Raw genomic sequence first — 16,167 nt, forward strand, 5'->3', positions numbered from 1 at the left:
TCTGTTCGCAACAGAAACATGTGCCTCCATCAGAGCTCGGAGACGGGAGGAACTCCTGTTCATGGGAAACAGCTGGACGTGAATCAGCTTGTCGACCAACTAAAAATAAACCTCCAAAGGAAAGGCAAGCTTTTAGGAAAGGCTTTCCTTCAGTCCACCCCCCCTTACTGGTTATCTACTGTCCCCAAACATCTCGCAGCGATAACATTGTGTGGTGAAGCCGGTGAAGGTTAAAGGGAAACAGTGGAGGAGCTCTCGGGAGGCTCTTTGTTGCTTGGGCTGGGAATAATGTTCCGTGGTCAAGACAAGTTAAGAACAAAGACTCGTTTTAAGTCATTTCTTCGTTCTGAAGGCAAATATTAGACCAAATGTGGGCCGACAGATGTATTCTGATGTTAGCACGTGGAGCTACGCAACAGTTCAGCCAGGGTCCTGGGGAGCTCCCCCCTCCCACACGTTAGCGATACCTGTGGAAGTTTCTCAGGGCGAACCGTTTGGCTCAAACGTCCACTGGGACTCAAGGATGAACTGAGTGAAGAGTTTTACGGTCAAAGGTCACGGGGACTCCTTCACAGATGCCCACGGCTGCAATGTGTCTGACATTTATTCCACTTTGTAAAGCCCATAAGTCTTTTATTTGTTGTGTTGTTTCCTCGTCACAAACAACAAGAGAAGCATAGAGAATCTCAACATCCCTCGGTCTGCTGCGTCATTCGGTTTCTGGAGCTTCTTCTTCTTCTTCACGTGTCTTTTGGACCTAGACGTGTAATGTTCTGTCACAAGGTCCACAATAGCGCCCTCTACCGTATGACAATCACTGCTCAATGGCAGAGGAAGTCAACAGTGCCCGACATCTACCATCATCAATGGCGTGCTGATGCTCTCGTGCATTCCTGGAGGAACTTTATTAAACCCAAAACTTTTATATGGCCAAATAAATCAGAGACTTCATCTGTCAAGGTGACTGTTCTCCATTTAATCACTGGCCTGCTCTCTGGGGAACAGCAGGCGTCTGCTGCAAACAGACAGATGGCATCGTGGGAAATGTAGTGCCTTTTGTGTCAGGTCGCACAGCTTGTGGCGGCCCTGCCAGGAGGCATTAAACGCCGCTGCTCTTTGCTCACAGGGTGAAGCTGATTGAAATTCCGTTGCTCCTGCATCGCCTGCTTGGCGCCGATTCAGCGTGCAGTACTGCAACCTATTTCACACTCGGCTGACGTGAAGGGATGAAAGCAGAGAGCCAAAACTCAAAGTGGTGGCAAAAGCCGAGCAAACCCGCACCATCCAGCACCTCTAATCTACTTTCTTCCTCTGCTCCCCAGACCTTCATGTGTCCTTCTGGGCGAGAAGTTTTTCAAACTTCTCAAATTAATCTCCAAATGGATGAACATTACTGCGTTGTTACAATTAGTATACGACGATGATGTATCAGCCTATATCAGATATATCTTATCTGTGTATTCATCTTCGGTATGCGCCAACATTTGGACATCTTTTTTGTGGCACGTAAAATAATCATAATAATAATTTTAAAATGGTGTAACGAAGCATGTCCAGCAGAGGGCGCTCCAGGGCCTCCGCCTTGTTTAATTTACTATTTTATTTTCGTCTTTATTGAAATGGTCATTGTTTCATAAAGAATCCTTTTCACTTTACACAGTCATATCTGCACAAAATGGTGCACATGAACATAGAAAGGGCCTATTTTCAGTTCAGCACAAAAAAAAAAAAAAGCGACTGTATTGATCGGAACAGAGCCTGAAAAAAAAATCTATATTTGACATAGTTTTTCCCTGCCTACTGAGAGAAAGTGTCACCGACAGTGAGACGGGCCGACTAGCTACAGGCATCCTGAGGAGATGCGCTGGCGAACAGAGCAAAATAGGTGAAAAATGAGGTTTTACTCCTTTTTGTGTAAGGTGGCAATCACACCTGAAGAAAGTCCAGAAAGGTGAAATGTTCAGTTAAATGACTTTATTACAACATGACTCAGCAAAGACTATCGTAAAAACCTTCTAAGTGGATTGTCCTTTTTCTCCCAACAGGTTGTCTGTTTGAGATGGAGCTGTGTTCACCGTATGAGATCTGTGTCAACGGTAAGATCATGCACGCGCGCGCACACACACACACACGCACACGCACATACACACACACACACACACACCATCAAAGTTTCATCTTCAGACAGCAAGTCCAAGACAAGGATAAAACCCAGGAAACCTCAGAGATCAAACCGGTCATGTAACAAAACCCTCCTCGGCTACATTTCTGTCTTCCAACTGACCTCCTCAGGACTGACCAGGATTTGACAGTTGTTAAAGGAACCAACGACTTTGACACGCGCTTTTAAGTACGAAATCTCATCAACCTCCAACCCTGGTTTTATCAGAGAACTTTATTCTGAAAAACTGGCTGGAAGTTGAGAAGTTCTGTTACTAGCTTATTGCTAGTAGCTAAGCTAACTCAGTCTCTGGTGTGTGTGCTCTCTGCTGCACGCTCACTCCTCTCCTGTTTTTACTAATTCTACATGACAACACACACACACACATTCACTCTAACACACACACACACACACACACACACATTATAGGAAATACCCTCTTCTCCCCAACTGTGCTTTTATTACTAATTGCTGCAGTAAAGGACATTGTAGGGATAGTGGTGTCATTGAGCTTGGATTTTCAGGTTTTGAGTTATAGGCTGGGGCTGCACGGTGGTGCAGTGGTCAGCACTGTGGCCTCACAGCAAGAAGGTTCCGGGTTCGAGTCCCGGCTCGGGCACGGGATCTTTCTGTGTGGAGTTTGCATGTTCTCCCCGTGTCTGCGTGGGTTCTCTCCGGGTACTCCGGCTTCTTCCCACCATCCAAAAACATGCAATTGGGGACTAGGCTGATTGAATACTCTAAACTGACCGTAGGTGTGACTGTGAGTGTGAATGGTTGTTCGTCTCTCCATGTTGGCCCTGCGATGGACTGGCGACCTGTCCAGGGTGAACCCCGCCTCTCGCCCGTTGATGCTGGGATAGGCTCCAGCCCCCCCGCGACCCTTAATGTGTAGGAATAAGCGGAAGATGACGATGGATGGAGTTATAGGCTTGTATATTTTGTATTTGAATGACTTGTCGGTAAACGCCACCGACCTGTTGACACGCAGAACCCAGTGTCGCTCGTACTGCTGTGTTTTCCTAATTAGAAAGCCTGCCGTCCACATGTAAGTAGAAGCCCACAGTGTCTCGCTCACGGCCTCTCTGGCAACAGGAGGGAGGAAACCCTGCAGAGAATCAACCTAGAATCATAAAAAGCTCCAAAATTGTTCACAGGTGATGTGCATATATTTGCCGTCCTGTGAAGGTCTGGGTCAGGCAGATGCCCCCCCCCCCCCCGGGTTCTGTTGTTTCCTCTGTCTTTCTTTTATCAGCATTTACTGGTTTACTGGGAGACAGTTTGCTTATAATCATGGTTGGCAGCAGTTCAGAGGAAGGTGGATGATAAATGGAGGGATCAGAATACCGTCATCTGCTGAATATGTCAGCGGCCTCATTTATGTCAGGAAGGTTGTGTTTGCGCTGAATTCATTAGCTCAGTCACTTCCTGTCTGTGCCGTGTCCTTTTTGCAGCGAACCTCCCTAATCTAATTCTAGTGAGGAGGAGGCGTAATAAAAAACATGTATTTAATTCTTTTAGAGCTGTTATATCCATGGTGAGCTGTGTTTTTTACTACCTCAGATCAGATGGGGAGGGGGTTGTTGGTCTGCGTTGCTTCCTCCTTAAACTTTTCGCTTTAGACTGAATTGAAACGGCGGCCATGCCTGACATCACGCCCAGGGAGGGTAGCTAGAAATGCGGGCTGCAACTCAAATAAATGTAGGAAAGTGTTATCATTGAATCAACCAGTAGCTGGAAAAAACAACAGCTCGCAGTAAAACTGTGGGATGCTGGGACATTGTTGTAGGTAAAACAACATGTTTGATAATCTATTCGCTTCCTTCAGCTAACAGCTAACTTTAACATCCATTCTTGTTGTTTTGGTACATGATATGATGGGAAAGGAGACAGTTATGTTATACAGAACAGAGAGTATGTGTTCCAGTGGGTATCGTAACATGTAACAAAAGAAGCAGCAGTGTCAGCCTGGAAGTGGTTCACTGCTAGCATCAGCTGTTGGCTAAAAGTGACTAAAAACTGTAGTACCATCTAATACTTGCGTTTATGTTACACTTTTGTTCAATGTTCCTCAAGATTTTTTTTACTATCTTTCATTATTTGATAAGGGAAGGAATGAAATGTTAATAAGAAGGTATTCATACAGAGCACAGAATATGAGTCCCAGTGGGTATAGAAGCGTGCGACAAAAGAAGCAGTAATGTTAGCCTGGAAGTGGTTCAATGCTAACATTAGCTGTTGGCTAATATTGGCTGAAAGCTATTGTATTGTCTAAAATGTTGGTTTATCTTAAACTTTGGCTCTGTTTCCCTCAAGATTTGTACTATGTTATTCTTTGATAGGGGAAGTAATCAAATGATGATAATAATAATAATAACAATAAGAAGAAGAAGATATTTGTAGCCAGCAAGGTTGAATCTCTGGGTATCAGACTTTGGTGTCGTACTTTGTTCTCTGAATTCTTGGGTCCTTAGTTTCAATGATGTCACACGGTATGATTGGGGGGGATAAAAATGTAATTTGCCGCAAACATGTGCAGACCTGTGCTGTGACGTGTCTCCTTTGGCCTGCTAAAGATAGAATTGTTTATGGACCGGTTCAAGGCAAGGTTCGGCTGAGCAGCCCTAACACAAATAAGTCATCAACCATCTGTGACACAGAATCCTGTGTCATCTCATTGAGTCCAGTGTTTCAGGAAAAGCCATCCTGTCTGGTGGTGCTAACGAAACAGTCTTTCGTTATGTCTGATGGTGAAGGCTCCTGGGCTCTCAGAACCTGCTCTTCATTCATCCATGCCCACCCATCGCCCTCGCCTGGGGAACAAACAGCATCATGGTAGGAGGGTGCGACAAGAAGGTGGTGGCGTACACCAAAGAGGGCCACATCCTGCAGATTTTTGACTCAAGTCTGTGGCCGCCACCAGCCCCAGCGGGCTGTCTGTTGTGTTTGGCAGTTATGACCGGTTGTGAGTGTTTAACTGGGCTCCACGGAGACGTGTGTGGAATGAAGCCAAACCTGTAGCGATTCAAAATCTCTGCACCATCGCTAGCTTGGCGTGGAAGAAAGATGGATTAAACATCTGTGCTGGGACACTGTGTGGAGGAGTGGAGTTGTTTGATTGTTGTCTGCAGAGGCACATCTATAACAATACATTTGAAATTACCCATGTAGGACTGGGCCAGGTAATGGTGCAGAATCTCATTACGGGAACACGCACAGTCGTCAAGTCTCACTATGGTTATCCTTCTTAGAAGAAGTAAAGATCATGGGAAAAGATCGCTACCCGGTGGCTCACGCCTCTGACACTCTCATACTGGGAGACCTGCTCACAGATAAACTGAGTGATGTCCCATGGCTTGGTTTTGGGGGAAAAGAAAATGTCTCTTTTGAAAATGAAAGAGTGCTTGCATGATTCTAGATGGTGATGAACTGAGCCTGGTGGAGTATGGCAGCAACAAAGTCCTGGGATCTTTCAGGACAGAATACATGAGCCCTCATTTTACCGTCATCTGTATGAATGAGAGAGAAGGCAAAGAGGAGTAGGACACAAAAGGTTTGCATACCTGATCTACATGAATACCATTGCTGTTGTTGATTTGGTCTGAGGCTGCAACCGAGTAACCATTAACCATGAATCCAAGATTGACTGGTTGGAACTGAATGAAACCGGCAGCGAACTATTGTTCAGGCAGAATAAGCTCCATCTGTGTGACAGAGAGAGCAGTAAAAAGACCACGCTGCTGACTTTCTGCTCCCATGTAGAGTGGGTCCTTGGCAGTCACGTGATCATCGCCCAAAACAGGGGAAGCCTCTGCATCTTGTACAATATCGACAGCCCAGATAGCTTCACCAGGTTCCCAATCAAGGGAGACATTCAGTGTCCACACAGAGCAGATGGAAAACATATGTAATTGTGACATGCGTGCGCTACTTCCTCCAGAAGGTTGGCCTGGAACCCAAACAGCTGAAGACAGCCATCTTGAGCTGCACTCGCTGAGTCCAGCTCAAGATGGCTGTGGCTGAAGAGAGCCCACAGTTGGATCCCCTCTGCAGGTGAGGCCTAGTCAGTTTTCGCTGCCCCTCTCAGGCGAGGTGTACAGGTTAAGGGGCGAAACACCGGTGAACCTGAGATCCCTGCTGACAATAGTGAAGGGTTTCCAACAATGTGGATGCTCCAACAAAGACCATCTTGGCAGAAGATCCGCATCACCATATTTAGTGTGGTTCCAGCAGTAGCAGCTTGTGGCAAAGCATCTTTGATGTTTACTTCACCACAGAGGGTGTTGGCACTCGTAGGCATAAAGTGGATGACTGCCTCATTGAGGTTGGTACCAGTGTTAATGATGGGGACTATGACAGAGCATTGCTTGAAACTATGGAGATGTCACCAGAGACTGAAGCTATGTGGAAGAAGCTTAGCGAGTTAGCCCTAGAGGCACACTAACTGCACATTGCAGAAATGTGTTTTGTGGCATTGGGTGATGTCTCCACTCTAAAGTTCTTGTGCCAAATGAACCAAAGTGGGAAACGATCTTATCAAGAAGAAACTAACATGGCTGTCCTGTCTAAGAACTTAAAACTGGCAGAGAGTCTCTACATAGAGCATAATGCCATTGACAAAGCAATGGAGATGTACCAGGAGCTCTACATGTGGGACAACTGCATTGCTCTGGCTGAAGCCAATGGCCCTCTGAAGATGGATACTTTGCGTGGGGAGTACTACTGGTGGTTAACAGAGACGGTCATTATGAGAATGCTGGCGAGGTGAAGGAGAACAATGGCGAATTCCATGAAGCCATCAGCCAACAAGAAAATTGTCAACTGCCTTACTGACAGTCTCGTCAAAATAATGTGTTTTGAGAGGGCTGGAGTTCTGCACATCAAGATTGGCAGCAACCAGCAAGCTCTCGAGTGCTTCTGTAAAGAAAATGCCTTTAAGAAAGCAGTGGAGCTGGCTCGCCTCGCCTCCCCTGATGAAGTGGTGAAACTAGAAAAGGCCTGGGGAGACCACCTCATCCAGCAGAAACAGATGGACACTGCCATCTGCCACTTCATGGAAGCAGGCTGCTACATGAAAGCCATCGAGGCAGCCATCGCAACTCGCCAATTCAAGAAAGCAGTCCAAATCCTGGAGTTACAGAAAGATTTGTCAGCTGGGAAATACTATTGGAACATAGCTCAGCACTATGCTTCCATGCATGATTATGGAACGGCAAAGCAAATATTTGTGAAAGGAGGCTACATTCAAGATGCTACTGAAATGTACACCTCTGCAGGGTGCTTGGAAGAGGCTGACAAGTTGTGCTATGGAGTTCATGATAGAGGAGGTTGTCGCCCGGTACGTCAGCAGAGCAAAGGCGCTGGAAAGAGATGGCAAATTCAAGACGGCTGAGGGGCTGTTTGTGATGGTGAAGCAGACTGATCTTGCCGTCGATATGTTTATGAAGAATGAAATGTTTGATGATGCCCTACGCTTGGTAGCCAAACATCATCCACATCATCTGACAGAGACGCACCTCCTCCTGGCCAATAATTCATTGATCAGTCAAAGTTCTCAGAGACAGAGTATCACGTCGTAAAAGCTACAGCCTGGAAGGCTGCTGTCAAAATGAACTGTGTTAATGACGTGTGGGAGGAGGCATGTAGGGTTGTCAAGATCTAAAAAAATGGAGATGAACAGAAGCATTTGGTTTATCTGTGGGCCAAGAGACTGAAAGGAGAGGCGGCGGTCAAGCTGCTCAACAAGTTTGGCCTTTTAGATATTGTAATTGAATATGCTTCACATAACTTGTCATTTGCCTTTGCCTTTGATTTAGCTCGCCTCACAAGGAAAGAAGAGATACCAAAGATCCACCTCAAACATGCAATGTATTTGGAAAATGAGGGCAAGTTCGCTGAGGCTGAGATTGAGTTCATCAAAGCGGGCGAGCCAAAAGAGGCTGTACTCATGTCACGCCACGACAAAGCATGGGATGATGCGCAGAGCGTGGCTGAGAGACATGATCCAGAGAGTGTTCCCCAGATTCTAGTTAGCCAAGCTCAGAGACCTGACCTGGCTGCAAATTATTACAAAGATGCTGATATGTGGAGTGATGCTATGTGGATCTGTAAGGAAGGTAGCCGGGGGGGTCTAGGGGGGGTCCAGCGTGTTCAAGACTGAATGACACAAGCCGAGGAGTGGGAACAGATGGGTGAATATTCCCGAGCGGTGAAATGCTATCTGGAGGTGAAAGACGACTCCAATGCTGACCTAAGAGAGAAATGCAGGATGGAGGCTGCAGCGTTGTGTCAATTCCTCAGTGAAGAGCGAGCAGGGGAGGTGATCCAGGAAGTTGGACGTCACCTCACACAACCGATGAAGTTAAGCGTGGCCGCTTTGTTCTTCTTGGACATACACCTGGTCAGAGAGGCAATTGAAGTTCTTATTGAGGGTGAAGAGTGGAACAAAGCCAAGAGAGTAGCCAAAGAGATAGATCCACGCTATGAAGGCTATGTGGACCAGAGGAACATAAAGCACCTTAATCACAAAGGCAAAGTGGACTCTCTGGTGAGTGTGGATGTCACGGCTGCTCTGGAAATGGATGTAAAGAGAGGCCAGTGGGAAAAATGTCTGGAGACTGCACGAAACAGAGCTTCAGATCCTCCATAAGTATGTTGCCCTGTACGGCAAACACCTCACAGATGAGGAAGCGGTTCTGAAGGCTCTGCAGCTCTACATACACTATGGAGCACCGGCTAATCCTCAGAACTTTAACATCTACAAGCACCTGTTCCATGAGGTAGTCAACCTTCCCAACACCACTGGAAAATAGTCTTACCAAACGTGGGCAGACCTCCGCAATTTCCTTCATCAGCTGTGTGAGAACATTTCCAAGTCAGCCACAGACCACCCCGAGGCCCATAAAGACTGCCACAAGATGTGCCACGACTGAAATCGATCAGCCGATGAGTGTATCAACCAAGCTGTCACTGTCTCTGCTGTGTCACACTGAACTGGTTCCTGTGGACAAGGCTTTCTATGAAGCTGGGCTGGCCTGCATGACTTTTGGCTGGGAGAATATGGCCTACATCTTCCCCAACCACTTCTTGGATGTGTGTGATGCTTTTAACGAGGATTGGCTTCTGGATGCAAGGGACTACTCTGACTTCTTGGGGACTGACATTCCCTTCAACGCCCCCGTTCCCACCAAACTGTGTGTTACTGACTCAGAGAAAGAGCAGCTCCGTGATTGGGTGTTGATGGCCACGAAACATGGATTGAATCGGGTTTTGCCGTGCGTCAAGGGAAATTTATCTGAAGCTTCCCTGGTGGCTGCTGATAACTGGCAATCTCTCACTGCCATGTGTTGTCACTGGCTTCCCTGTTCTGAGGGGGAAAAATTGATTTCGAACTCAAGGGGAAAGCAGCCAACAAAGCTGACTGGAACAAATTCCTCATGGCTGCAAAGACTGCTCACGATCCAGAGTGTCTGGATGTCCTGAGGTTTACCAGCAGGTTGTGTGGAAAGGAGTTAAAGAAGTCATCTACATCAAACCAGCACAACCATCCCTGAAAACAGGAGGTGGTCCTTGTCTCTAACTGTACCCCAGCTACAACACGGTCATGAGCCCCTCCCTGGGAAGCTCAACACTCATTCACACTGGAACCCCCTGGACCTAACAAGCCACATAGACCCTAACCCTACTGGATGGATCAACAACTCTGGATGCCACCCACCACCTGCTTAGACATGAAGGAGCAACTAAGCAGCCGCCATGATAACCCCTTCGCTGAGATTAAGAGAATTTTAGCTCGCCTCCAAGAGGATGTCAACCAAAAAAACTGAACGAAAATTGTGGCCGACATAAAGGAATCGAGACAAGGCTGAGGAGACTTTACAATGTGTGTCGGACCGCAACAGGAGATTGCCACGGTGAAAGAAGTGCTGTCTCAATCTCGAAACAGCCAAGTTCAAATCCAAACCAAACCAAGCTGACTGATTTAGAAGCTCGCTCATGAAGAAACGACATCCAAATATACGGGACTACGGAGGACGCAGAGGGAAGCAACCTGCAAGAGTTCATCAAAAGTTTTATGAAGGCTGAGCTGTCACTCCAGGACATTGAGCTTGGCATACAACGCTGTCACCGCGCCCTGGGTCCCAAACCACCACAGGATGTCAGCCCCTTGCTCCATGGTGATTTATTTTTTGGAGTACAGAATCAAAGAGCTGGATGGAAAAAAAAGAGAGCGATCCCCCTCGTCCAACAGAGGGTTTACTTTGACCAAGATTATCCAGCTGAGATCCAAAAGAAGAGGGAGGCTTATGCCCCTGTCAGAAAGCTACTAAAAGAAAAAGGTCTGCGCTTTCAAACCCCGCCACCAGCGAAGGTTCGAGTGTTGTTTGATGGCGGCCCGTCGCATACAACAGCGCAACTGAGGCCATACAGGATCTGAGGAAGGGGGGTGAGGGTGGGGGGGGGGGGGGGTTCGCGCTAGACGACAACAGCTACAGCTACAAGCCTTGATATCTGTAATACTGAAAACAGGAAAAGACAGGATAGAGTGCAGCTCATGCAGACTGTTCTGAGTACAGGTTATAAGATATTCACCTCAGTAATTGTTAGGAGACTACAAAATCTTATCCCAGATCAGTGTGTCTGTTTGTTCGTTTTTTTGTTTGGATACACTCGTACATGATCTCCCTCGGTGACCTGAGTGTTCCGTATTGTTTGGTTTACATGTTACGTTCTTTATAAAATACAAAAACTCTGCATTTAAAAATAAAGTTTAAAAAAAAAAGAATGTAGTCACTGCTTTCACGGATGCCATTGATGTCCAGGAATCAGCAATATTGAATGCAGTATCATCTCTACTTGCAGCTCTTCTGGGCTGATATATGTGTGTGTGTGTGTGTGTGTGTGTGTGTGTGTGTGTGTGTGTATATGTATATATATGTGTGTATGTATATATGTATATATATGTGTGTATGTATATATGTATATATATATGTATATATGTGTATATATGTGTATAAATGTGTATGTATACAAATGTGTATATATATGTATATATGTATATATATGTGTGTATATATATGTGTGTATATATATGTGTGTGTGTATATATGTGTATGTATATATATGTATATATGTATATATATATATTTATACATATATATGTCTATTTTATTTTAGCAAACAATGGAAGTAACCATAAGGGAGTGAGAAAACCACTCAGGATGTACGAATACAAACATGAACATTTTCTGATACAAAACAAATCTCTTCTTTTCCGTCTTGTTCCTCAGCTTTTTGTCAGAAGATGGCATTTTTTCGATGGAACAAACCCTCATTCAGCCTCACCCCAAGGATCTTCCTTTTAATTTGTTCGGTTTTTATTCTGGTGATCTATCAAATGTATGAATATGTGCAAAAACACTGGACATTGCTGCGAGTGCGTGGGGGAATTTCTCCCAGTATAATGTTGTGGCTTTGTGAGGAATTCAATAAATGATATTCAGAAATGAAATTAGTATAAAATTGTAATTTGAATAAAACTGAAATAGAGCTCCTCCTTAGTTTGCATCATGCTGCTGAGTTATTGTTCTGACTAAGATAATACCTTTATTTGTTATACTATTTAACTGCCTGGTCTATTCAATATGCTTTATGCAATAATTCAATTCATTCACATTAATTAAAACATGTAATTATTTATATTACATTGTATTCAGCAGTACTCACTGCGGGATACTTGCTCTGATGGTCCTTTGGAGTTTTGTGTACTGCTGTGTTGAACAAACAGAACTGAGCAGATACTATAATAAAACACATAAAAAGTAACACGCGGCAGTGGTACAATTACAGTCATCAATGATCGGTACTTATTTCCTGGAGGCGCGCTGCCGTACATCTCTCATCGGTGCCCAACGATAAAAACAACATCCTAAAATGTAGAGATGTTTTCATGGGGATTTGCTCTTTGGCCCCGAGTGGAAGGCGAGTCCCCACAAAGCAGCTGTGTGAACAGATATACGTTGCTGCAACATGAGGAATATTAACTAGAATACACACAAACGTGAGGATGACGAAGGAGGGTGCTCTGTTTCCTTACCCAGCTTCCCCTTGATTAGCTGCAAGGGAGAGAAATGAATCCACGGATATCGCCATGGCAACAGGCACAAGAGGAGCGCAGCTGAACTGGCTTATTACTGTCTGAGCCCCGTCGATCGTTGTCTTCTGAGTTGACATCTGACAACACACCCGTGGCAGAGGACCTGAAGTATCCTCACCACCTTGAATACCGCTGCATGGCATTCGTAGTATAAGTATTAGTACTAGTATTAGGGAGGCCGTGCACAGCAGGGATGGCAAGTAGAACAATAACCATACATTTATGGCTCTAAAAATAATTCTAATTGATTTCCGTTAGCACAAGAGCATCGTTATTGTGACAGTCATCATTCGCATTCATGCGGACGGCCCTTCGGCGTGACAGTTTTATTCCAACGCGGAAGGGAACGTTCCATCAGAGAGGCTGATGGCGCCGGTCACTGCTTGTGTGAACATGAGGAGAAATTTGAGAGACGGAACCTTTAAGATCAACGATGCCTGGGTTTCAAATCAAACTGTATTCTTTTATATGAAGTTTAAAAGGGGTGTGTGTGTGTGTGTGTGTGTGTGTGTGTGTGTGTGTGTGTGTGTGTGTGTGTGTGTGTGTGTGTGTGTTGACAGATGGGATGTTCGGGAGGTGCCACGCTGTTCCAGTGAAGGAGGTTTACACCTACGATGTTTCTCTGCCGGTAGTTCAACGCTTCAGGGTGCTACTGGAGAAGCTGTCTAACAGCGGTATACACACGCACACACACACACACACACACACACACACACACACACGCCTAGATGTTTACTTGGTCCCTTTCAACTTAACAAGAATTACTACTCCAGTGCTGCGTACTCATGGGTTCAGGGAGCTGGCGAGCTGGCTGTCATTTAAGAGGACAAGAGTGGGGTGGGATGTTTAGAAGAAGAGGCTAGCAGAGAACACGGGCGACAGTGACGGCGGACGACACTGAGACCAAAGGGATTTTTTTTTCTTTTTCTTTTTGTACCTCTCAAACTCAAGAATTGTGAGAAGAAGATAGGGAGCCGAGACCCATGCTAATTAGCTTAGCACAATGGCTGGTAGTGACTGGGAAGTGTTAGCATCAGCTGTGTCCAGCTCCTCCTCCTCCTCATGATCAGTAGCAGCAGTCGCTCCTCTAGTCCTCAACAAACGTTTGGTTATTTGCCTGGAAAGAAGTTCTGACTGTGTCTTGATTCTAAATTATCAGCGTCTCCTCATTTTTGATTATTTCATGGTCAGTGTGAATGCAGATGAAGACTGTGTTGGATTCCATTTAATGACTTGCTGGAGGTGTGCTAACACTTCCCATCTGCTACCATTCATTGTGCTAAGCTAACTGGCGGGGGTCTTCAGCTCCTTCCCCGTCCGACTCTGCAGATGGCAGATAAGAGACTTTCCCATAAAAGTTGAGGTGTTCCTCAATCAGACTTTACTGCAGAAAGCTCAACCTCTGTATGGCAACTGTGTTTCAAAAATTTTTTATTCTTCTTCTGCAACATTTTATGCTCCCAAATCTGGAAATTTCCGGAAGACTAACCTGGTTTGAGTGAAAGAATAAGTCATCTGAGGGAGATGACGTCATGACCTGAATAGATGTGACAAACACTTTAAATGTGCGGAGAAATGGTGGCTCTATGCTGTTGCTGTGTTTCACCAGCAGAGGGAGGCAGAGGCCTGTGCAACGCCTGCTCTGAACATTTCATCCTCTTTCATCATGTAACTTTGCTCATCTAGAAAAGCAGCCGTTTGCTTTTGAGGAGCCGCACACCTGCAACCCTCCTCTGTCTCTCCTTTCTTTCTCAACCCCCCCCCCCCCAGCTCCCCTCCAAAAAAATAACTCCCCCCTCCCATTTGATTTGCTGAATCAGCACTCTGTGGGAGAGCTGGAGCAGATATCCAAGGTTTGAGACATTTGTCAGGTGCCCTGAAGTGAAATGAGTAATGCAAATGAGATGTTTGGGTGTCTGCGGACGCTGTGGGAGAGGACAAAAGTCAAAAGACACTGAAGCATCTGCTTGTCGGCTGCTGCCAGACCAGCCGATAATAATAAAGCTCTTGTTGTTGGTTACTTCCCTCAGAGAACTCGTGTGTTTGGTCTATCAGCAGGGATGTAAAACTAAACACGTCACTGTCTTGTGTGTGTATGTATATATATATATATATATATGTATAGCAAGTGTGTGTTCTCTAGCGCCACCTAGTGGAGGCAGGGAGTGATGTGCGCACCACAGTGCAGCCCAAGTCTGTTCTTTCATGTAAAATCCCAAAAAATTCAGGATTCTGTCTGTGGTTGGGAGGCGAGAAGAGGTTTTGTGTCCTGGTCGCTGCACTAGCGCCTCCTCTGGTCAGTAGTACAAGTAGTTGCGGTAATTCCGGTAAAATATTCGTTGGATGAAGTTCTTCGTTCTTTTGTTTCCTGCATGTTGGAGGATCTCAGACGTTTTGTTTTTTCTTGCTCTGTTGGGTGTCTTTTTACTGGTGTCCTCCTGCTCACTATCCCAGCCATGAACATTAGCATTACAATGTTATTAAAGGATAAAACTATGAAAAAAAACTCTGTCCCTCTCTCTCTCTCTCTCTTTCTCTCTCTCTTCTCTCTCTCTCTCTGTCTCTCTCTAATGGCTTTTCAGTACATTATTAGAGCGCCACTGTGGCTGCTCTTGTATTCATCCACCTCCATCCGCCCGCCCACACACACACACACACACACACACACACACACACCCTCACAAACAGACACACACCAGACCTTCCTCCCACTCTAATGACAAACTAAATAACCTGCAGATGCAAATCCATTTGAACGCCACCTCGCAGCCACATGGCTCCTCGGTTTGTACCGAAGTCGGGAGACTCGAGAGCAGCAGTCTGTTGTATTTGAAGAATGATGAACATCCGTTGGGTTTCTCTCAGGTAACAGGGTTCTCAGCTACCTGGTGAACTTTGATGTGGTTGATCCCGCGTCCTTCAGTTTGACTTCACAAATCACAGCAGATCTTTTATTAGTGTTTTGTGGGAAGGATATTTTGGGGGCTGTCAGCCAGATATTCCATCCGGTCGAATGTGCACGGCCCAAGTCCCTTCTGTGGGATTTTTAGTGGAAGGCGTTGACAGGATGACCACCAGCATCTTCCTGTCACTCAGAATGACCTTTGCCCTCTTTTACTGGCCGGCCGCCTTCATTTCTGCGCTCAACTCTGTCTGATAGAATCAGAGTCTCTGAATATGCTGGCATGGGCTCCAGCTTTTATTAACCTGTTGTGTCAGACGCCGTCTGTTCACCCTCTGCTCTGCCGTTCTCTCAGCCACCACGGCTGCAGTTATAGTCACTGTTTTATGACGTTTTGATGGCTAAAGCTGGCCTGACATGCTCTGCAGCTGTTAGAGAGGCTCGTGCTCAATTCCTGGCAGTTGGGGTCATAATTGGTTTTGCAAGAGTTTAAGAAGCAGGCGTCCAAGTGCTGACATGTGAAGAAAGGAGGAGAATAATGAGTGATGGCAAAGATTGAACAGCGACAGAGACGTCGGCGGTGGTGGTGACTCCTGGTTGCCCAAGCGGCCATGAACAGGCCCAGACGGGTTGTGGAATTCAAGACTTCCTCTTGTGTTTGCTGGTCACAGTTAATGTTCATATTAGCAACTTGACGCTCGAGCGTGTAGCAGGGAGACAAAGACTACAACTGGATGGTTTCACGACTCCCAGGAAAGAGCCGAACCGAATCACTGTTGGACAGTGACAGTTGGGTTGTACAGTGATTTATATTGAATCTATAGGGTGCTGCAGTACGTTCGCGTAGCTGCATATCCTACGGCAAGTATTGCTCTGACTTCAGCCCACCAATAAACACACACCGTCCTGCCCATTTCTTCTGGTTCTAAACACATTTGAAAAGCTCCC

General features: G+C 45.8%; 1 protein-coding gene and 1 pseudogene across 1 annotated transcript in view; both read left to right on the plus strand.

Annotated features, from left to right (window-relative positions):
* The window catches only part of LOC147262060 (receptor-type tyrosine-protein phosphatase N2-like), a 136,863-nt gene that overhangs the window by 4,279 nt on the left and 116,417 nt on the right, over positions 1–16,167 (plus strand). Inside the window, exons 2-3 of the mRNA XM_086204468.1 lie at positions 2,046–2,096; positions 12,878–12,991. Of these exons, the coding sequence (XP_086060594.1) occupies positions 2,046–2,096; positions 12,878–12,991 (165 nt within the window). The remainder of the gene's footprint in view (positions 1–2,045; positions 2,097–12,877; positions 12,992–16,167) is intronic.
* Positions 4,579–10,112, plus strand: LOC147262061 (intraflagellar transport protein 172 homolog; annotated as a pseudogene).

The sequence above is a fragment of the Aulostomus chinensis genome, chromosome 5, assembly GCF_037954235.1.
Source record: "Aulostomus chinensis isolate RoL2024-O1b breed Wild chromosome 5, RoL_Achi_v1.0, whole genome shotgun sequence".
Classification (NCBI taxonomy): domain Eukaryota; kingdom Metazoa; phylum Chordata; class Actinopteri; order Syngnathiformes; family Aulostomidae; genus Aulostomus; species Aulostomus chinensis.